The 22,472-nt window shown below is 39.8% G+C and overlaps 1 protein-coding gene across 1 annotated transcript; it reads left to right on the top strand.

The window, feature by feature from the left end:
• The first annotated feature begins 319 nt into the window (after positions 1–319).
• adss2 (adenylosuccinate synthase 2) lies at positions 320–20,234 on the top strand. Its single transcript, XM_020643072.3, has 13 exons — positions 320–608; positions 7,415–7,517; positions 11,622–11,690; positions 11,793–11,843; positions 11,987–12,053; positions 13,303–13,410; positions 14,458–14,539; positions 14,618–14,744; positions 16,454–16,608; positions 16,810–16,934; positions 17,294–17,391; positions 17,661–17,810; positions 19,532–20,234. The coding sequence occupies exons 1-13, from the start codon at positions 411–413 to the stop codon at positions 19,582–19,584; spliced, it is 1,386 nt and encodes a 461-aa protein (XP_020498728.1). The 5' UTR covers positions 320–410; the 3' UTR covers positions 19,585–20,234.
• The last annotated feature ends 2,238 nt before the right edge of the window (positions 20,235–22,472 follow it).

The following is a 22,472-nucleotide window of genomic DNA, read 5'->3' as shown; positions in this document are numbered from 1 at the left end:
TATAATTTAGATTTGAACACACCTCCAGAATAGTGGGAGTGTCTTCTGAGATTGTAATAACGTCAAGATCATACACCCTCTTACCGAATGAAAAACATTGGTCGGATGAATCCCACAAAATTACATGATCAACAAAAGGAGTGGGGTTAAGTACAATTTCATTAATTTAAAAAAAAAAAAAGTTTCGTCTCTGAGGGAGGTATAAAGGTTTTTTCAAGCTGTTTCTGTTCACATCTCGGAACGGTACTTGTCATTTGAGACACTTGTGCGCATGTGCAAGACGTCTGAGCGTTACCGTGCAGGGAATTCCTTCAGTCCTCTCAACTCATCTTTGATGCAGCATCGCATCATCAGCCTCGGTGCGAAAGGGCGCTCAAGTGTAGTCAGCGGCAAGCGACCCCAGCGGAAAAATGTCGGAGAGTGGGAGTCAGGAGCCCGGCGGTGCCGCGGCCCCGCGAAACGGCAGCGACAGCCCGACAAAACGAGCTCCCATACCGGCCGTGGGCAACACGGTGATCGTGGTGCTCGGGGCTCAGTGGGGCGACGAGGGGAAAGGAAAAGTTGTGGATCTTCTGGCACAAGACGCGGACATGGTCTGCAGATGTCAGGTAGGTTTAGCCACAGCAATGTTGCGTTCACTTTTGCTCTGCTTCCACTACAGGTGAAGCTAGTCCGCGGGGAACACTGCCGCGCAGGTAAACTCACGCGCTCAACACATTCTCACTGCAACAGCGACCTGACTCGCTGTTTAGCTAGCTTACCGACACCTCAATGTGTATCAAGTGTTTTGCTAATGTCACCTTGAATTCCTGCTAGCTGCTTAGCTCCTCGGACACGTTTAATAATTTGATGAATTTGTCTCCTGTCGCGCGCGCACACACACATGACAAGGAAACGTTAGCGCGAGACCGTTCGGGCTAACCGAAGTGACCCAGGTGCATCACCTCAGTGTTGTTGGCTTTAAAGACACACCGGCAAACTCATCAGAAGTGTTGGCAGCAGACTGAGGGGCATTTAGTGACAACTATAATTACAGGGTTTAGAGGTGATGTTGATATTTGCTCTGTAACATCTGGTTACAGTCTGTTACAGTGGTTCTGTTACAGTGGTTCTGTTACAGTGGTTCTGTTACAGTGGTTCTGTTACAGTGGTTCATGCATTGTCCTAATGATGGCTGCAGTTGGTCTTGAATGCAGCATTTAAGATAAACATAGTGTTAGTACGACTTTTCATGCAATTCATTCATCTTGGTAACTTTGTGAAATGTGTTATTCAAGTCTGTCTTCCACCTGTTAGCACTCCTACCTGTGGATGTCTGGAGCTGTAAACTTAAATGGGTGAAACACCTAAATTGGAGCAGATCTTCATTTGTGTAACAGCCAACCAAATGTTGTCCACACCTGTTTGCGAGACAAAGAGTCTGCGTCTGTTACGTATACAAATCAGTGTCATGTCATCTTTCATTGTTTTATAGTGGTGCACCCAAATAGAAAGGAATTTGTGGGTCACACCTTTTTAACAGAATATAAGCAGCACTTGCGAACTTTGTCAGTCAAGTGACTTGTGAGCATGCGTGTTTGGTGAAGTTGTCTGACCTCGGCCGATGAAATGGTGTTGTAATCTACAGTCTGTTTCACGATTTCTCCATTGGATTTATGCAGCAGAAACAACCCCCCCCCCCCATCTAACACATAGGCTGCCTACATGTGTGAATAGTGTAAACTGAGAGATTAAAAAATATATACCTTTTATGTTTTCATGATACCCACCTTTGTAGATGTAGGATACGTTGACTTTTTCTTTAACATAATTTAGAAGAAGAAAAAAGGTTGGAGTGTTTTTTTTAAATTGTCTTATTATGAAGTTTGTCTGACAGAACTGAGCAAGAGTTTACAATACTCTCGCTGCTGTCTGCAGGATATTTAGCTAAGAGTCACAGACAGGTGGACATTGTTTTGCACCATAATCCGTTGATATTGTATTCTGATGTCACATTTTCTTCAACTAAGTTGTTTGCTTGAGAAAGCTGCCTTTTCATTATTATCTTTTCCGTCATCGTAATGGTGCTAAGTTTGTGAAAATCCATTAAGAGAATAGGAGTGGGCCTGTCAGACTGTTAACAGATGTTACTCAAACAATCATACATCAGATTTGACCGGTGTGTGGGAATGAAGTGGCCATAGATGGGTGCTGTGTGACTGTGAACTTAGACAAACAGTATTCCTCAAAAGATATAAAGATGTTATACACTCTTAAAGTTCAGTAATCACGATGATGTTGTTTTGTCTTACCATGCTATTTGACCCCCTTCGCTTAAATCTGGACTTGATCGGCAGCGTGTTTCAGCTCCTGACGGGTGATTTGTGTTTTATTTGCATGCACTGTGGTTTACAAAACAGGATAGAAGACTCTGAAATGTCATGGGTTGTTGTGTCACTGGCGCTTTTGGCCCTCTTTGATTGACCTGAGAATATCACTGTCCCTGATCTCCATGATCAGTAGTGGGTATTGCACAGAGTGAAGGCATTATAGGGAGACTAAAGCCTAAGTCTAAAATTTGAAGAAGAAAAAAAGGAGGGGGATTTTGCTTTGATGGCATAGAGCCATATACTTAAAACACATCTATCACAACAAGAAAGCTTTCTGTCATTTTTGTAGTAATGGTCTCTGGTGTAACTGTGTGTCTTTACTCAGTCTGTCTTTCTGGACTTTAATAATGTGTTTTGGAAATAATTGACAGTCGAGGCAGTCAGTGCGTTAGCAGCACAACAATATGGAGTTGAGTACTTCCTACTGTTGTTGAAAAGCTAAACCGTTGTAGCTCTCTGTAGTGTCTGTTTACACTTTTTCTGTTCCAGAATCAGTAGACAAAAAGTCTACACAATGACTTGCTGTGAATTGCCACTGCAAGGCTTTTGTACCTTACATTTCAGCATTGTAACCAAACCTTATTTAGACTTGAGAAGTTTTGGCTGTGCGTTTGTTCTTACTCTTACGGGGGGAAAATGTCCAAAGTTTGTCATTGTAATCGACACAAAGTATTTGCCAGTCCTGCATAGTTTTGTTGTCCAGCTCTATGATGAGACGATTGACATGTCGAATGAAATAAACTCTGAAAGTATTTTTCTAGCTAAAATCAAACTCTTGCAGATTTCAGCCCTTCCAGACTGAGGATTTGCTTCTCTTATTTAATGAGTCAGAGAATCTTGCTTATCCGTCTTGTAGTTCAGAAGACTATAAATTGTTACTGTTGATAACAAGTTGACATATGGATTCTTCTGAGCCTCTGAATGTCGTTCCTGCAGTCCTGCTGCCATGGCAGGACACATGTAAAAATAAACCCCTCTCTGGCAGCGTGCTCTTCATACATTATGTTGTGTGTGTTGAAATGCTGAGCAGATAGTGTTGATCTTTTTATAAAATAAGCCTCACCAGCAGTCTCACCAGTGTTCCTAGAAGTCACAGTGGGGGCTGCAAGAAAGGAAAGAAGGTTTTTTTTTTGCTGAAGCTATGGGTTTGTTTGTGCTACCAGCAAAAACATGTCTCAGACTGCTGATAGCAGCCATTATGATGAATTACATAACATTTCATGTTATACAGGGCAAAGGGCTCGTATAGTTCAGTTTGGCTGATCAGGCATCATAATTAAATATTTTTTATTTTTACTTTTAGAGACCGTTAATTCGACCTTTTCTTTAGTAATATGTAATCAAAGTAACTTTACTTTTACTTGAGTACAATATTCTTGTACTCTTTCCACCCCTGGTTGAAAATAACAAATCTTTTGTACAGTGTTAATCTATGAAAAGGAGGCTACCATGAGCATCTTCACAATACTCTGAGTTGATGAAGCAAGTCTTCAGTAATTAGCTGGAGGACTCTAGAAACTCTGTTGGTTAGCTCTTTTTCCTGAGTTGTATTAAAAGTAAAATGCAATAGAGTACACATCCAAAACACACACTTTTTTTGGAACTTTGAGGTAAATTCTTTAACGCTGGTTGGAGATAAGAAGCATTTCTGAAACAGACCTGAGTGGCTCTGAAACAAGTTCATCAGGTTACAATGAGGACATTTCCTGTCCGTCTGAGTGACCCTCTGACAAACAAAATCAGGATAGTTTTGGTTAAGTCTCTTATTTGTTTGCCAAGAGACACTTTATTTTCCGCAGTGTCATAATAATATATATGATTTCAGCTAGAGATCCCTACACCAAGCACACATTCATTGATGTGAAGTGGTTGCCTTGGAGATGACAACCGAAACCAGGGCTTGGTTCAAACAAAAACTGTTATTTGTTGACTCTTCACACATTGTACTTTTTGACTAAAGAGGTTTTGTGGACACACTATTTACAGTCATTTAGACTCTATATGTTTTGTATTGAAGAAACACACCTGCCCTATAGAAATCTGTACCTACCTTCAGATTGACAACTGGAATAGACCGACAAGTCCCTTCAGCTTCATGTTTAACAGCACTTAAAAAGAGCAGGTGGTTAGAGCTGACTTGAGACCTTTAACCTATTCAGGAGGGTGTTTCTGCTCATGCAAAAACTTAGAACACTCCTGTTCAATAAACATTCATATCTGAGCCTCACTTTTTACAAGTCTTTCATAATTTGTAGTTCCTTTTTAGATAGACTAAAACTAAACTTAACTCTTGGCCTCAGAGTTATTTCAGCTGAAACTGTATCCCATGTCTTCCCTTTAAACCAAAGTAGCATGTCGTTACACCTGTTTTTATCCTTAGGTCAGGAGCGGGTCACAGGTCCAGATCAGGTATCATGTGTTGACTAATTTGAACCAACATGTTAGGTGGTAACTTTATTATGAAAGCGGTAAAGATTAAGATTTAAGATTGATTCATTTAATTTCAGTTTTTACACTCTGTAAGTCATGAACACACACATGTAGAAACAGGATCCTATGAACATGCACCAATGAAGAGAAGCCAGAGTGACGGAGCGGCTCACAGCGGGCGCTCCTGAGCTGATGGTGGGGAGGGGGTTTGGTGCCTTGCTCAAGGGCACCTCGGCACCTTTACCAGCCTGCCATACAGATGCATAGTTCACTCTTATGTTTTGTCCTTTTTTTAACTGTTTTTTTTAATTTTTATTAACGCCCTATCTCACATATCCTCCATTGCTGTAAGAAACTAGGGGTGGGATAAAAATGTTTATACAGCACTTTATTGTTTTCCTGACTTGTGATACAATGATCGAGTTACTGGTGCTGAATACTGATATTTTAATTTACCGTACATTTTTTTTTTTTTTAGCTTTAAACAGATTAACAGGGCAATTTGACTCACCGGGTCACTGCTTACAGCGGCACCCCTGACATGTACGAGGGTAATGCGAACAGAATTTAATAAAGAAGTAGAAGATGACAGTGGGATAATGTCCGACAGAAGTGGCGTTAAGAGATGAAGCATAATAATAGGTGAAACTGACTCCAAATTTCAGTGAATGTGTAATTTAATCCTGCTTTTGACCTTTTTTTGAGGCATTTTGTATCCCTCAATTAATCCTATGCCTTGCTGCATCATTGTAAAATTTTCTTGCAATTTATCAATTATCGCAGAATCGCAGTTTAATGATGATATATTTATTGTGGCTACACATCGTGCATTGTATCGTATCACATTGTATCGTATCACATCGTGTCGCATTGCATTATATGTTGTACTGTGGCTCAACCCTGCGATTCCCCCCCCCCTATAAGGAACCACTACTTTACTTCTCCAAAGACGTATAACAGGGTAAATATCAGAAGAAACCAGAGGATGTAACGCATAACAAAACAAACAACAGTCATTGATCAAAAAATTAAGTTTTTCCTCCACAAATGACAGGCCTATCGGGACTGTATGAGAACCACGGTCTGCTTCTGTGGGGGATGGTATAAATCGTAAAAGTATCTTTAAAAGGAGAGGCATCTACCCCCCCATCTGTGCCGCCTCTCCACCTTCAGGGCGCTGCTGTGGCCAGGAATAACCCTGCGTGGTCGAAGCACATGCTGGGCTTGATTTATACCCACAGGCCACAGCAATAGGATCACATCTTTGTCTTGAGACAGACTGAAGTTGAGTTTGCATCGAAGGACGTGAGAAGTGATGCTTGTGTTCTTTTCAAAGCTAATTATATCTTATTGTTTTTTTTACGTAAAAGCTGCAGAGTATAACCTCTGACTGTGAAACGCCAAGCAGAGAGGAGCAAAGCAGGTTAGATTGTGACGTACTCGTTCTAGGACGAACTTTCGCTTTCTCGACTCCACATAAGAATGTTTTCTCTTCATTGTCAGCCCTGTTATATCATGAGCCGGCCTCAAAGCGTGGCTAGTTTAACAGTCAGTTAACACATATTGTCTTTTGTTTAATGCAGTTCTTTTTCCCCGCCTATCTGAAAATGTTTTTCCTTTTGATCGACCAATCAGAGCAGTCCATTTGCAGGCTGCTGCACACAAATAACGTCATAACTGACGCCTCATTTGAAATGGATTAACCTTTGAATAGACAAAACCTAATAAAGTTAGGTAACATATTCTTTACTATTAAAATAAAGGTGGCATTTGTGGGCTACAGTTTGTAAACAACATTAAAAGTATGCATCTCCTCCTTGGTTCACTAACACCAGCAGCTTCCTCTTGGCACTTGTGGTTATATTTTTTCCCTCTAGATTTATTTTTGGGCTTGATTAACAGCATAAATGCATATGCAAAGCAGAAAAAAGCAGAAAGGAGTACGAAGCAGTTTTTATTTTGTGCATGAAGTGCAGCGGTTCAGGATTTTCCTGAATATTGCCTGCTGCCTCCTGACGTTGAAGCTTCACACCTTAACTTTCACCTCCTCTAGGTCGTGGTTGCATTCATCAGGCTGAAACCAGTGAGGCTTGTTCAGTATAACAAAAGCTTCACAAACAACTACTATTTGAGGTATTCCAGGCCCATTCACTGTCCTGGTTTTGGTTTTGGTCCTGATTGTGTTATTGCACTTGACTTGATTCATGCTTAAGGGCAGATTATCTTAAAAAGCGGAAAACATCAGGTTAATCCACTGTTGGATGTTTGTTGTTTGATTTGGGAGTCCGGAATTTGGAGCAGCAAGTCTCAACAGGGCTTTGTTATGGGTGCTCGAAACAACATGCCTACAACATTATATACTGTACATAATGTTTAATACAAAGTACCAGCAAATTCATTTTGCATGTTCCTTGCTCACACATTTGTAAGTTTACACTGCTGTGGACCTTTCCCTTAGATGTGACTGCGCAGTGAGCAACAATCTCCAAGCAACAGGCACACATACTAACACACAGTGGTTTATGTGTGATGCCTGTTGCTACTCGCTAAACTATTCAGCCTGCCTTCCAGCTCAAACTTTGTATTATGTTTGACTGTGTATCTTTTCTCTGCAGGGTGGAAACAACGCAGGACACACAGTGGTGGTAGACTCGGTAGAATACGACTTTCACCTCCTCCCCAGTGGCATCATCAACCCCAAGGTCACCGCCTTCATTGGTGTGTAACGCACAAGAATGCATACCCACAAAAACACTAAAAGTTCCACTTCTGCTTGCACACTTTTCTCACACACAATTATGCACAGGCCCTTGTTCCAAGGTCATCTCATTGAGCAATTTTCTTGATGAATAGATCAACCCTGCTTTTAGCCTGGCTTTCGTCATTGCCAGAGTAACAACCTCCATTTTGACTGTGAGAGTGATCAGCTTAACTCGGATCCAGACTTTACATCACGTCCACTCCTCTGCAGTAACTTCATTAGCTAATGGTGTCTTACTCTTTCTTTTAGCCTTTTAAACCTCCTCACGTGATACTTCAACATACACCGCTGCATGATATGTCAATATATAATTGCATTTCCTTGTTTTATTTTTTTGGAATATATGAGACATTAGTGGTATTCTGCAAACTCAGACAATCGTATAGAGTTGATGGAGGGTGTGTCAAGTGTGACAAAGTGTTCAGTTCACATTGCATGTGTCATCCCCATATTTATGTTAGTCTTCTGTTTATTTTTTATTCAAAAATCAAGAAAGATGGTAAACATAACTAAATGTATTTTTTTTGTAAAATTGATTGAGCTGAGATGATAATGTTTCTTTTCATCCGTAGATGTGTTCAGATTTTTTTGTCTCTGAGTTTGAAACACATTTGTTGCTGTGGATGGTGTTAAGATTATTTTTAAAAGGACAGCTGGTTGGTCTGTCATTCACTGAATTTCCATGCAGATCATGAATCAAAGTTCCATTACAAGCTGTGAAAGGATTATTTCATTAAATATAGACCTAATTAAAACATAACAAGCAAAAGCATCTACTCCTTAATGATGCAGTATTTTATGCATGTAGATATTAATAGACATCCTACCAGCTTGGCTCTTTGAGTGGCCATATCAGTTGGTCTGTCCGTCTTCCACTTTGGTGCAGACAGAAATATCTCAACAACTGTTGCATAGATTGCCATTAAACTTGGTACATACAGTTATTTTTTTTTACCCATGATGCATCCTACTAACTTTGTGGTTCCCTTACTTTTTCTCTATTACCATGAAGTTAAGTTTGTTTTCTTCTAAATTAAATATCTCATCAAATGTTTGAAAGATTGTCATGAAATCTGGTTCAGTTATGTCCCTCTCGGGATGAATTGTAATCGTTTGCGTGGCTTTTCCAGTAATGCCACTCATCGAGTCAAGACATCTTATCAGGGCAAAGTCTTGAATAAACTCAAAAGTCAAGTAAGCAGCCATGGCAATGATTGAAGAGAAATTGACCACACACGAAGCTCAAATAATTTGCTTCCTCATTTGGTTTCACTAAGTTGTTAAACTAAGAAGTTTCTGTTCACACATGCAGCTATGTGTGAATATTTATTGTGTACTATGTGCCAAACTTCTCTTTGAATAATCATAGCATGGGGTGTTGATAGCCTAGCACAGGGGTCCTCAACAGCTTTGACTACACGGTCCAGACCAGCACTGTCATATTTCTGACGGACGGATGGTGGGAATATTACACACCTTATGGCAATCCTCTAATGTCTTGTTATTCATGTTAAAATAACCCAGACTACTGTAGAAAACCCTCAAATCAAAACTTCACCTGCGATCAGTGTGAGCCCTGAGCCTGTTTTCATGTGATCGTTGCACTGCATTGTGTGAGTGACCGGCGCAGCCTGTTCTCACATCCAGTCTGCTGCACAGCCTTGTTTTGGTGGCAGTTAGTGAGGAGGGTGGAGACACTCCCCACTCATTCAGCTTTGTTTGTGAGCCTTTTTTTTTTTTTTCAGCAGGCCCAGTAAAAAAAACAAAAACGTTGTCAATGTCGTCTGTTTCTTCATGTTTTCTCTCACTAGCTAACTCTTTATTCATCCACTTATTCAAACCTTTATTTATTCTCGAAAGGATATTGACATTTCCCTACTTTCCATTGACGTCAATATTACAAGCATATCAAAAACAAGCAAAACAACAACAAACACTTTTTAATCAATTACAAAAACAATTGAGATAAATTAAAACACAAGTTTAAAAGTAGTGCCTAGAAATCAAACTCTTAAACTCTGCAAGAGAGGGAAGAACTCCAATCTTGAGAGTTTGCTGGAGAGTCTTCTATGAAGTTAAGGCATCAAAAGAGAATACAGTTTCACAAGTCAGTAGAACGGGTTATGTAGGTGATGGAATTCCTCTCTAAGAGGGTCTGTTATGTAAGTTGAACGTTTTCCGATAAGGGCCTTGCAAATATATTAAAAAAAAACAATGTTTGTTACACCTCTCTTCAAGAGAAGGCCAACCTTATATCTCATACAGGACACAATGATGAATGCCAAATCTAGCACCTCTTATAAATCTGAGGGCAGAGTGATAGACAGTGTCCAGAGGCTTTAGAGTTGAAGCTGCAGCATGTCTATAAATGACATCGCCTTTATCCATAACTGACAAGAATACAGCTTCAATAACAAAAAAATGTACACAATCAATCTTAATGGCTCTGGAGAATAGCATACAATTAGTTTTTATTTCATTAAGTAGCAGTTTTTGATTTAGAAAAATTATTTGATAGAATTAAAAACAGGTTGCAAGTTTTTGATGGCTAATGTATACCGAATCTGCAAGAGGTGGGGGAATAAATTGATACAACATAGTATATTTTGCATGGCAATATTCAGTAAAGACAAATAAAAGGGGAGAAGAAAATGAAAACAGTTCATCCATAAATACAGTGCAGTTATGAATGCAACAGGGATAAAAGAGAAGGCAGCAAAAGGGAGTGCTCCCCTGTGTGCGCGCAAGTGTCTGTGTGTGTGCGTATGTGTGTGCATCGGGGCGAAACTCCGCTGGCGCAATACATAGAGCAGAGGAGAATTGTAAACACGTGACCATGTAGAGACAGAAATGAAATGCTGTCAGGCTATTTAGTTTGTTTAATAAAAGGTCAAGGTGTAGACCTGTTCTATAGGAAAGGTATCCTTACGACTTCTGTTCTGATCTGGCGCTATGTAGAAAATAAAATGAACTTGACCATCAATAATATAATGGTAGGGGAAACACTGGAAAAGAAATGGCTTAAGTTATTATTTATCAGAGATTCTATAACTTTTGCCAGACAGGGTTATTTGGCGATGGGATGATAATTGTCAGATCATCCTTGGCACCACCTTTATGAAAGGGAACCACATGTGCAGATTTCCATACATTAGGAAACTTCCTGTTGCAATTGGAAGTTTAAAAAATAAATAATCTAAATTGTCCTCCCCAGTAGAGCTCCTGGAATCTAAGGATTGAACCAGTGTTGGTATCAGCAACAACTGGAAGGAGCTTAGGATATTCTTTATCAAATCAAATTTGCAGCATCTACAAAGTGCTTATTAAGAACAAGGCACATTTCAGATTCATTTGATAGCTCAGAATCACCAGTTTCTAGATAAGTAATCAGATTTAGCTTTTCCAACAGCTGAGGACCCCTGGCCTAGCAGTTAGGTGGTGCACCATGTACGGAGGCTATTTAAGCAGGCGGACAGAGTTCAAGAAGTCTGACCTGCGGCTCCTTTCCCATCATCCCCCACTCTCTTCCACTGTCTTAGCAATAAAGAATAAAGCCCCACACCCCAAACAAATAAAAATTAATGAAGTGATCTTGGGTATCTTGAGATGGCTTGTAATTAAGTTAGATACTTCAAGGTTTATCCCTGTTTCAATCCATCTTTATTGGTAAAGCGCCAAACCATAACAAGTGTAATCTGGAGACACTGAACAAAAAGCAGGTAAAAGACCTTACTCATTGTTATGTTACAAAAAGCAGGTACAATACCTGATTGCTATTTTATAAGGACCCAGCGTTAACCCATCATGGGCACAGCACTTAGCAACATCTAGCAAAAGTTACAGTGGCAAGAAAAAACTTCCTTTTAAGAGGCAAAAATCTTGGGGCAAATCCAGGCTCATGGATTCAAACCTTGAATGAAAGCTACTTCATTCAAATCTTTATTTACAGTCCTTTTGGTTTAAACTTTTTGACTGTTATCGTTCTTCTAAGAATTGTTAATATAGTTCTTGCATTTGTTGACTGACCTTCAACTATTTATTTTCCCTTTTTTGTGTCATAGGCAATGGCGTAGTGATCCACCTTCCAGGCTTGTTTGATGAAGCAGAAAAGAATGAACGCAAGGGAAAAGGTGAAAACTGTTTAACACACTTAAAGTAGTGGAACACGGCTTTGATTTATTCTGTGGAAACTCAAAGGATGTCTGTGTGTTTATTTGTGTGTCTATTGGTAGGTCTCAAAGACTGGGAAAAAAGGTTGATCATCTCAGACAGAGCACATATTGGTAAGTTTTTTTTTTTGTTTTTTTTTACCATCCCCTTCATTTTAATCTGTGTGAATGTTTGAATGGATGCTTGCACAAATGTATGTTTGAGTGCTGCTTTCTCTGAGGTGTGTGAAAGTGTCCCCTCTCTCCCTCCTCTACAGTGTTTGACTTTCACCAAGCAGTTGATGACATTCAGGAACAGCAGAGACAAGATCAAGCAGGCAAGAAGTAAGAAACCTGTTGATTGAAAATAGCTGATACAAGCTCACACACACACACACTTACGCTTACTTGTGTCTCTATACATGTGAGGACCCTTATTCAAATAATTTACATATATATCATAATGCCTTACTCCAACCCTAACCCTTTAAAAACAACACACTCGCAACACTTTGTCGCAACCGCCAACACATAAAATTGTGGACATCTGTTGTCTCAGGATCACTGCTCTTCCTGTGTTTGTACAGGGATGTATATACACAGTGATAAGCAGGGAAATTAAAAGAAACACAGTTTGGTTGATACAGCATTTCCAATTTGGCAACCACCACTGTCGGGCCTCATATTGCTGTGAAAGGCAGTAAAATGCCCCTTGTGCAACTGCTGGAGTTAACATTATTAGATTGATGATATTAATGCATCATTCACAGGGGCCATGTGTGTTATTTTGGTTTCATAAATATATATTTCTGATTATTCTTGTGTAAAAACTGTTTAAAGGTTTGAATGCATTCATTTTTCTTTTAATGGTTGATTTTTAAATCGTTATTGTCTCAGTTCCTCAAGTAATGGTTCTGAGTCCTTCACTGCTAACCAGCTGCCTTTTCACTTATACAAGAATCCCACATAATAATAATGATACATTTTATTTATAACGCACTTTACATTTAAACAAAAAATTCAAAGTGCTACAATTACATAGGCTGCTGCTGATGGTATAGCTTTATACCCATTGGCTTTTTCCATTCTTCAGTTTGCATGTACAGTATGGTAACCAAAGTCGGCTGAGACAAACCTTCCTTTTAATAGACTGAGTTATAACTGCTACATATTGAGTGTGTCATAGGTAAATGGTTAACTAGTTTAACGTTTTATTTTAGCAATCCTACTCTTTTATTTCCCCCTCTGCTGTGTAAAAAGAAGTATCATATGATTGCCAGTGTAAGGACATGTACACACAACACTCATTGTTTCTTGAATTTTATTACATGGGGTAATGACCACATGACTATGAGCTATAAACACTGGCTTCTGCAAATAAGATTTGACTGTCCCTTGTTGACACACAGTATTCAACAAACATAACAAGTTTCTTTTTTATGGATCAGTAACTTTCTAAAAAAGTTATTATTTGGTGATGTGATGAAAAGTGTGAAGAGTTGACTGACCTTAACAACTTTGAAACTGTAAAAAAAAAATCAAAAAAAAAAGTTGTTGTCACATGCTGATGCTTTTTTTGTTTTTTCCCTCCCAGCCTCGGGACGACAAAGAAGGGGATTGGTCCCGTGTACTCGGCAAAGGCAGCACGTAGTGGCCTCAGGATATGTGACCTTTTGGCTGACTTCACAAAGTTCTCTGAAAGGTCCGTGCCAATAGTACAATACTAAAAGTCTCTAAGTAAAACAAACGAATGAAGTGTATTTTTTCCCTCCAAAGACCATTAAAGGTCCCATATTATGCTTTTTCTGGTTTCATATGCGCTTTAGTGTGTTTTCCAAGTGTCCTGTGCATGTTTCGGCACATCTATGTGCAAAAATTCAAAGTCCGCAGAAATGCGGCTTCTCCGACGTCCTCCTGTTAGCTGTAGCATTAGCTGCATGTAACGCTCGGTTCTAGCCCCCCTCGATAAAAATTTGTCAGTCCGACGTCATTGTCAGTGTGAGATCACTGATCTAAGCCCATTGGCTCGTTGTGGCAAGCCCTGCAGCTCATGTTTTAATTTCCGAGATGCGTGCTGATTTACTGACCAATAACGACAGAGCGGATCGGCAGACCAATCAGAGCAGACTTGGCCCACGTGGGGTCTAACTGTGTGGGCTCAGCAGAGCGTAGCTGACAGACTCAGAGCGTAGAGGGAGCAAGGAGGAGCAGTACATGAAAACAGACACTTTTTTTCAGACTTTATCTATTGTGAACGTACAAAAGTAGGTACATAGATTAAATATACGAACCCCAAAAAGGGCATAATATGGGCTCTTTAAGGATGAATTTAAATGTGCCTTTAGTTAGTCTGTGATGTTGTAAGAATTACAAAACTTTTACTGAATTTTAACCACTCACACCTAGCGTCTCATTTATTTACCCGATCTTTTGTAATGCTGCCTAATGTTGACAATGTAATTGCACAATGATTGAGGATGTTGTCATTTGAGCCCTGTTGGATTGAATGACAGAGGAAATAAATTAAACTGATCAAAGAAACTGTGTGTGTGTGTGTGTGTGTGTGTGTGTGTGTGTGTGTGTGTGTGTGTGTGTGTGTGTGTGTGTGTGTGTGTGTGTGTGTGTGTGTGTGTGTGTGTGTGTGTGTGTGTGTGTGTGTGTGTGTGTGTGTGTGTGTGTGTGTGTGTGTGTGTGTGTGTGTGTGTGTGTGTGTGTGTGTGTGTGTGTGTACCGATGTTGTCTGTTACAGGTATAAAGTATTAGCCCAGCAGTACAAGTCTATATACCCTACACTGGAGATTGACAAAGAGGGAGAGCTGGTCAAATTAAAGGTAATAAGGACTACAAAATAAAAAGAGGTTGCTACTAACATGAAACTGGCTGCTTTGTAATAACATTTTGACTTTCAGGACTATGTGGAGCGGATCAAGCCCATGGTTAGAGACGGGGTGCACTACATGTACGAGGCTCTGCATGGTCCTCCAAAGAAGATCCTGGTAGAAGGAGCCAACGCAGCACTGCTGGACATTGACTTTGGTAAGAGGACCGCTGTGTGTGAATGTGTGAGCTTGCGTGTGTATTGCATTTAAGCACACATTACTTTTAACTTGTGTGGTTCTTTTCCCAGTAGTCCTTTACAAATAAATAATTTGTGCTTACCCTGAGAACAAGTGTGATTCCTAACTGCCAAGCACTGTCGAGTGCATTTATAGTGACCCAGTGAAGTTGCCCTGAGACACTTAAGCTTTGTGATGCTCTTTACAAAAGCCTGCTTGGAGCTCAGACTAGGGACGACGGTAAGTTTACTAACTCCTAAGATGCTCTCACATCCAGGCTCAATGTGCACGCTCACAGTTAGACCACCTAATTCCACCTGACTGTGCATGAGCACGATGGCATCTTGTATCAGCAGTCTGTATACAACCGATCACAGTTACAACAAAAAATCATTAAATCACACAACAGACATGCTAATCTTGTATCATAATGTGTTATCCAAAACACAATGCGTCACTCTTGTGGTATCAGGGCACAGTGTCCTGCTCACTGATCCTGTAGACAAACAACGTCTCTTTCTGACCAGCTTAATCTACTCTTGATATGGAAGTTGTTGCATCAAGCCTTAACATTATACTGTACATCTAAACAAAATCACATTATGTGTTTGTACAGATCTTATCAACCCTTAAAGACATCAATTTATTCAGTAAAGAACGCTTTGAGCAGAGAGAGACTGCTGATGGACACACTGGAAGCTGTAGTTATCATCCTTGTTCTGCTTTGATTACACAACAGTCTCTATGAATGCTGAAATGATTGGCATGTGGGCAGCCTACAGCATTTAGGCCTGGAAACTCGATCCCCTTTTGTATGTGAAATAGTTGAAACACAATTTGAAGCACACCTCTTCTTTCTTTTTTTTTTTAGATAAAGGTTTATTGTTCATGTCAGTGTTTGAATGGTCATCACCTGGGGGACGGTTCTATAGAAGACACACCACTACAATTACCTGACAGTGTGTTTTGATTTTGTTCTTTGTTTCCACGAGGCAACGTTCACAATAGCTTGTGAGCCTCAAGCCAAATTCAGTCAGAGCTGTGTATTTGAGAGTTTTTGACCAAATTGAGCAAACATCCAGGTTATGTCATGAGAGCTTCTCCAAAACGCTCTTCAGGCTCAGGGCAGGTACAACAAGACAAATCAGGGAACTGTATCAGGACAGGTGTGGAAAAAGACACATCCACTAAGTCATCACAGAGACTTGTCACGAAAACTCACCCCCACCTTTGAGAAGAATCAATGTAGAGAGAAACATGGAGGTAAATAAAGTGGTTTTGAAATACTTTCATTGAAACAGAAGCCCTAAGTGGACATACATCCATACATTCTTTTTACTTTGTTTTCCTGTGATAACGAGTTATTTTCTGATCTTGAGATCTCTACTTATTTATCTCATAACGTTCTGAAAGTTAATCCTGAATAATAACCAATAAAACCATTCATATCAATACATAAGAATCCTCTAGAATGAAGAAATGTTAAAGCTTTTCTCAGTATAAATGTATATCCGGTCATAGCAGGTTATCATTTTAAGCTGAACTACTCACAGGCTCAGCTCTGTGCTCTTATCGGCATGAATGTTGAAATAATGGTACTCTCACACTGTGCAAAACCCTTGCTCTATAAACTCTATCCTTCATTTTTGTATTATTTCTTTTCAGTCTTCACTCCTCTTGTCTTTGCAGGCACGTACCCATTTGTGACTTCGTCCAACTGCACTGTGGGCGGGGTATGCACGGGTCTTGGCATGCCGCCTCAAAATGTGGGGGAAGTTTACGGGGTAGTGAAAGCGTACACCACCAGAGTGGGCATCGGAGCTTTCCCATCAGAGCAAAGCAATGTAAGAGTACACACACACACACACACACAGTAACGTTCACCAATCATTACCAAGTAATAAACATGAACATTATGTAGGTATTCATTAACCACATACTGCATAAGGTGACTGCATTATTTAAATATATTTATGTAGGTGTGTTTCCTAACAGCACCACACAGTGAACTTCATGTTACTCTCTGCTTATTTTGTGATCTTCAGGACATTGGAGAGCTTCTTCAGACCAGAGGGAAGGAAGTGGGCGTGACCACAGGCAGGAAGAGGCGATGTGGTTGGCTGGATCTGGTGCTCATTAAATATGCACACATGATTAATGGCTTTACCGCGTGAGTTCAGTGTGTTTGTTTGAATTCATATAGTTTTATATATATATATATATATATATATATATATATATATGTATGTCTCCCAGAAGATTTATGTTGTAGTTAATTTTTTTTATATAAATCATTGTGTATTTTTTGTCTAGTACATTTTTATCTATTTTTCTTTCCAGATTATGTCTCATTTTTTATCTTATTCACTTTTTTAAAAGTAAGATACCAAACTCCAGAGGTGTATTGCATGCTAGCTTGTTTTTCTGTTGTATTTGTTTCTCACGTTATCAGTAAGAATCTCTCCTGTCTGTGATTGGACACTTTTTTTTTTTTTTTTTAACCTTTTTGCTCACTTTGTCCCCTCTTAGTTTAGCACTCACCAAACTGGACATACTTGACGTGTTTTCAGAGATCAAAGTGGGAGTAGCATACAAAGTCGACAACCAAACTATACCTCACTTTCCAGGTGAGTCAGCACACAGTTAAAGGTTAATCGAACTGTTTAAAAAAAAAGTTTGGTATACAGCAGTGTCAGGGCAGCCTGATTAAAGGAGTGTAAGATATCTAGCCTGATACCTGCTTGTCTCGTTTCCTTATTATAGAGAAATCCATTTCAAGGTAGAGACATATTGATCTGTTGTCATAGCTGTGTGATCACTGTCTCATGTGAAGCTGAGGGTGTAATATTACCTCCCTCTCATATCCCAAACCCTTGTCTTATTGATTATGTGCCAGCCAATCAGGAGATTTTGCATCGTGTGGAGGTCCAGTATGAGACGCTGCCAGGATGGAAGAGTGACACCTCAGCTGCAAGGAGTTTTGAGGAGTTACCTGAGAATGCTCAGAAATATGTCCTTTTCATTGAGGAGCATTTGGGAGTTCTGGGTATGATCCCAGATACACACACACACACACACACACACACACACACACACACACACACACACACAACCGGGTAGATACAAAGTAGACAGTTAAATAAAAATGGACGTTTTCATTAATTAAAGTGCTAGAGAGTCATAAGCACAGTGCAATTCCGAGCAGCACCGTAACAAACATCTGCTGTTACTTTTATATTGATACGGCAATGGCGTAATATTGGTGTCCCAGTCTGTGAATTCAATTGTATTACAGCGTTGTATTACAGCGTTGTATTACAGCGTTGTATTACAGCGTTGTGAAGCAGCGTTGTATTACAGCGTTGTATTACAGCGTTGTATTACAGCGTTGTATTACAGCGTTGTGAAGCAGCGTTGTGAAGCAGCGTTGTGAAGCAGCGTTGTGAAGCAGCGTTGTATTACAGCGTTGTATTACAGCGTTGTATTACAGCGTTGTGAAGCAGCGTTGTATTACAGCGTTGTATTACAGCGTTGTATTACAGCGTTGTGAAGCAGCGTTGTATTACAGCGTTGTATTACAGCGTTGTGAAGCAGCGTTGTATTACAGCGTTGTATTACAGCGTTGTATTACAGCGTTGTGAAGCAGCGTTGTATTACAGCGTTGTATTACAGCGTTGTATTACAGCGTTGTGAAGCAGCGGGAGCTCCACACACATAAACAGATACAGACAGACATGCTGGCTCCAACAATCCGGTCTCACCCCTGCCTCTGATAGCGGATCAGAGGTGGGATCACTTTGGCTCCCTGTTAAGCCTCCAAAACATTCATAGTGATTTTGGCACTTTTATAGTATAATATGTTTTGTGTGTGTGGGTTGCTGAAATGTGCTATATAAATAAATGTGCCCGCCTTGCCATTATATTGGGAAAATTTACCAATCGGAAATGGAAACAAATAGAGTTGAGCAATGGCGTTATTCTGATATGAAAAAAAAAAAGCCTTGATAGACAGTTCTGATGGAAATTATGTGACTCCAAAGCACTTTGCACACTGCTTCTGTGATGCTTCAGAGTCCTGATCACAGTTTAAGAGTGTCCTCTGCTGGACAACATGGGAACTGTATCAGCATCTTTTGACAAGTACTGTATGTATGACGAGGGAAGGTGGGAAAGGCGTTACTTGCCGTTTGTTTTTACTTACACCTTTATATTTGGATTAGAGGTTGGGAATCCTGGGTCATCACGATAGGAAATGATACAATATGTGATCTGTGGCCCATTTTAACGATAATGCCACGATACAGCGATTGTGCAATAATTGATATATAACGAAACACTAATAATTATACATCACGATATCTGATAAACTGAATAATTTGAAATGCCTCTCAACATGTAAAGTGCAGGATGAATGTGTTTATTCACTGACATTTGGTGTCAGTTTGACCTCTTATCACACTTTAACTCTTAAATAACATTTCAATGCTGTCCAAAATTATCCCTCTGCATTCCTCTATCCTGCTGTCAGCTTCTTCTTTGGCCAAATAACTAGTGTTCGTGTTACGCTAATCTATGTCATATGCGCCACTTTGAAAAGTGGTGAAATAGTGATAGACAGTATTTAATGGACAGGGAAGTCTGTTTAGAGTAGTGGTTCTCAACTGGTCTAGCCTAAGGACCCACCACAAACTGTGACCCAGATTTTGGCAGATTGAAATCTGTAGCCAAAAGTCAAGAACTGTATTTTCTTGTTTTCTTTTTCCTCAGTTAAATGGATTGGAGTGGGCAAGTCTCGGGAGTCCATGATTCAGCTGTTCTAGAGGATTGAATGGGAATCAAAGAGGATACACCACAGAGAAACAACTGTACCCTTTACCCCCTCTCCTCCCCTTCACACACAGCCTACCTACCTGTTTGATATTTCAGGAGGAGAACTGACCATCATACTTGTTCTTAATGCTTTACTGTTGTACAATAGGACTGTACCATGATACACACCAGTCATCTGTGGATCAGACTCTGACCCTCCTGTATGAATGTTTTTAAGTGTCTCCGTTTGGATTTTAATCTACTGTATTTTAAACTTCTAATAACAGCCAACTTCAAGGTCAGCTGTTTCTTAAATCTTATCCTTGTTTTAATCATAAATGCAACACACTCTGCAACACCAGCTGCCATCAGGTCTGAGAGAGGACGTGAAGAAATGAACTCAACACACACACACACACACACACACAGAATGACACGGGATCATTGCCCATAAGAACTGTCCACAGACGTATGATTTGTCAAAATACTATGATCATGTTTATTTCTGTTCCTCTTTTCTGCTGTTACTGTCCGGTGTTAAATCAGTTTTAAACCTTTGCACTTAAGATGCTTTGGACTACCGGTCTATCTTTTTTATGTTTTCCTCTGCTAGATTTACATCTCATCATGACATGATAAAGGGAAACTTTAATATTTGTAATTTGTCGTCATGTGTGTTATTACATCACCGCACAGATGTTTGGAGCTAAAGCTTTTTATGTTGCCGTTTATTCAACCAGAAAATAACCGTTCACATTCTTGTAGCTAAAGACTGCTCCCAATGTGCCCATCCTCCTGCACTGTGAGAATGCTTCATTTTAGGTGAGTTTAATATGAATGACTGAAGAAAATCTGGTAAAACAAATGAGAATCAATTTAGACGGCTGGAATCTTCAAATCACCTGTAAATGTATAGCTTACCAACGGAAGATAAGTGAAACCACTTTTAAACTAAGCAGAGCCTTAATATGTCTTCATAAATACTGTAAAAGACAGTTGATAATCTCTCTCTTTTCTGACTTTTTCTGGAATAAGCTACACCGGATTTTTAAAACTGTGGTCTTTAATAGTATTTTGCTCTTTAAAAAGGTCAGGTGATGCATATATTCAGACTTGCTTTGCCAAAATTGTCAAAATCCTAGCTTAGAAAAAGATGAAAACGAAAGAGTATCTCTTAGGTTGAAATAATGAGGATCAACATACCAGTTGTTTTGATTATTATTATTTATTTGTTTTTAAAGCTTTTTATTAATATCTAACTTAGCTTCAAAGACAGGGTTCATCTGTGTTTCTCAGACTATGTGCTTGAAAATACAACCTTCACAGCATTACATGAAAGATGTGTTATTATTTACTTATTTTTAGGCTATTGTCTTCATGTGTGTATTTGTTTCTTTCTTTATTTAGATGGGACAGTGGATAGAGTAGGAAATCTGGAGAGGAGGGAATGATGTGGGAAAGGAGCCGGCAGGTCAGACTGGAACCCGGGTCAGCTTCTGGGAGGACTATAGTCGACTTCATTCTCGCTAATTTACTAGTTTAATCTCAAAATGCAATTTAAAAAAAATGTTTAACATGGCCCTAACCCTCCGTCAGACTTATTCACAAGTTATCAGCCAAACAATAGATACATTTTCTAATATTCTCAACATGGAAGCAGCAGAGGCAACATAATCTTGAATATAATTCCTATGCGTTGATGCATTCCTCAAGAAAAGGATCCTAAATATTCAATGTTTCTTAGTTACTTTTTGTGTTATGTCATATACACATATAGTCTCAATGATAGAAAAGGCAAAACATACTGTGTTATTGACTTGCCCTAGGTTTCATTTGAACAATTATTAAATAGTGAGTGAGTCTAATGTGTGGTTAAATGTAAATCGGCATGATAAAGAACCAATTTGAAAAGCCAAAACAAAAATCATTTTCACTTTGATGTGACGTGGTATTTAAACAGATTCTTGAAAGCTCACCCAGGGTACCATGAAACACACAACTGTTAACATGAAAGAGAGCAATAGACTTTATGTAAAATTAAAATAATTCACCTTTTAATGAAACAGTTTGTTTGATCAAACTTTCAAGTTTTGTGTTAAAGGCATGGTGCACAAACTGCAGGTGGAGGCTGCTACAGGTCACTGGCAGAGGCTTGTTGAGAAGGCACTGGAGGAGCTATTTTTCATATTACAGGTGGAGGTTAAGGCTGATGGTTTCTGGCTGAAGCTGCAGGTGGAGTCAGTGGCTCAGTTTACTATCAGAGGCTGGAGGTAGAGACATTGGTGGCTTTTGTTGGAGGTGGTGTCTGTGGGTATTTGGAAGTCTACAATTGGAGGCATGAGCTTTGACTGTCAACTGCAAACTGCAGATAGAGGCCACTGCAGGTTGCTGGCAGTGATTGAGAAAGCGGCAGTCGTCTTTTATAATGAAGTAGTGAAGGTTAATGGTTTCTCACTGAGGATGCTGGTGGAGAAAGTGTCTGAATGTTTCTTGGCAGAGGCAGCAGGCGAAGTCTTGCAGCTCAGTTTCTCATGAGATGCTGCAGTTGGAGGCTTTGGCTGCTGATGTGTTGCAGTGACTGCAGTTGGATTCAGCAGCTGTTGTTGTTTGTAGTTAGAGGCATTGGCTGCAGCCTTCAGCCACCTACTGCAGGTGGAGATCGCTACCTGTTGCTGGCAGAGGATTGAGTTAAAGGTGACGGCTTCATGTGTATTGCAGATGCTGCAATTGGAGGTATGGACTACAGCAGTAAGTCACCAGGTGGAGGCGGCTACAGTATACTGTTCGAGAATTTATTTGAATGTTTGAATACAGCATATTTTCTTTATGCACAGGTGGAAGTGGAGGACGATTATTTTTCAGCAGAGGATTGGTTGCTGGCTGAAGTTGGATTGGATGC

This window comes from Labrus bergylta, chromosome 10 (assembly GCF_963930695.1).
Source record: "Labrus bergylta chromosome 10, fLabBer1.1, whole genome shotgun sequence".
Taxonomy (NCBI): Eukaryota; Metazoa; Chordata; class Actinopteri; order Labriformes; family Labridae; genus Labrus; species Labrus bergylta.
This window is presented reverse-complemented; position numbering and strand designations above follow the sequence as displayed.

Excerpts from the sequence above, each read along its gene's own strand:
- adss2 (XM_020643072.3), top strand. The coding sequence starts at position 411 with ATGTCGGAGAGTGGGAGTCAGGAGCCCGGCGGTGCCGCGGCCCCGCGA. Across the intron at positions 13,411-14,457 it reads TTCACAAAGTTCTCTGAAAG|GTATAAAGTATTAGCCCAGC; the intron begins GTCCGTGCCAAT and ends TGTCTGTTACAG. Across the intron at positions 16,609-16,809 it reads TCCCATCAGAGCAAAGCAAT|GACATTGGAGAGCTTCTTCA; the intron begins GTAAGAGTACAC and ends TGTGATCTTCAG.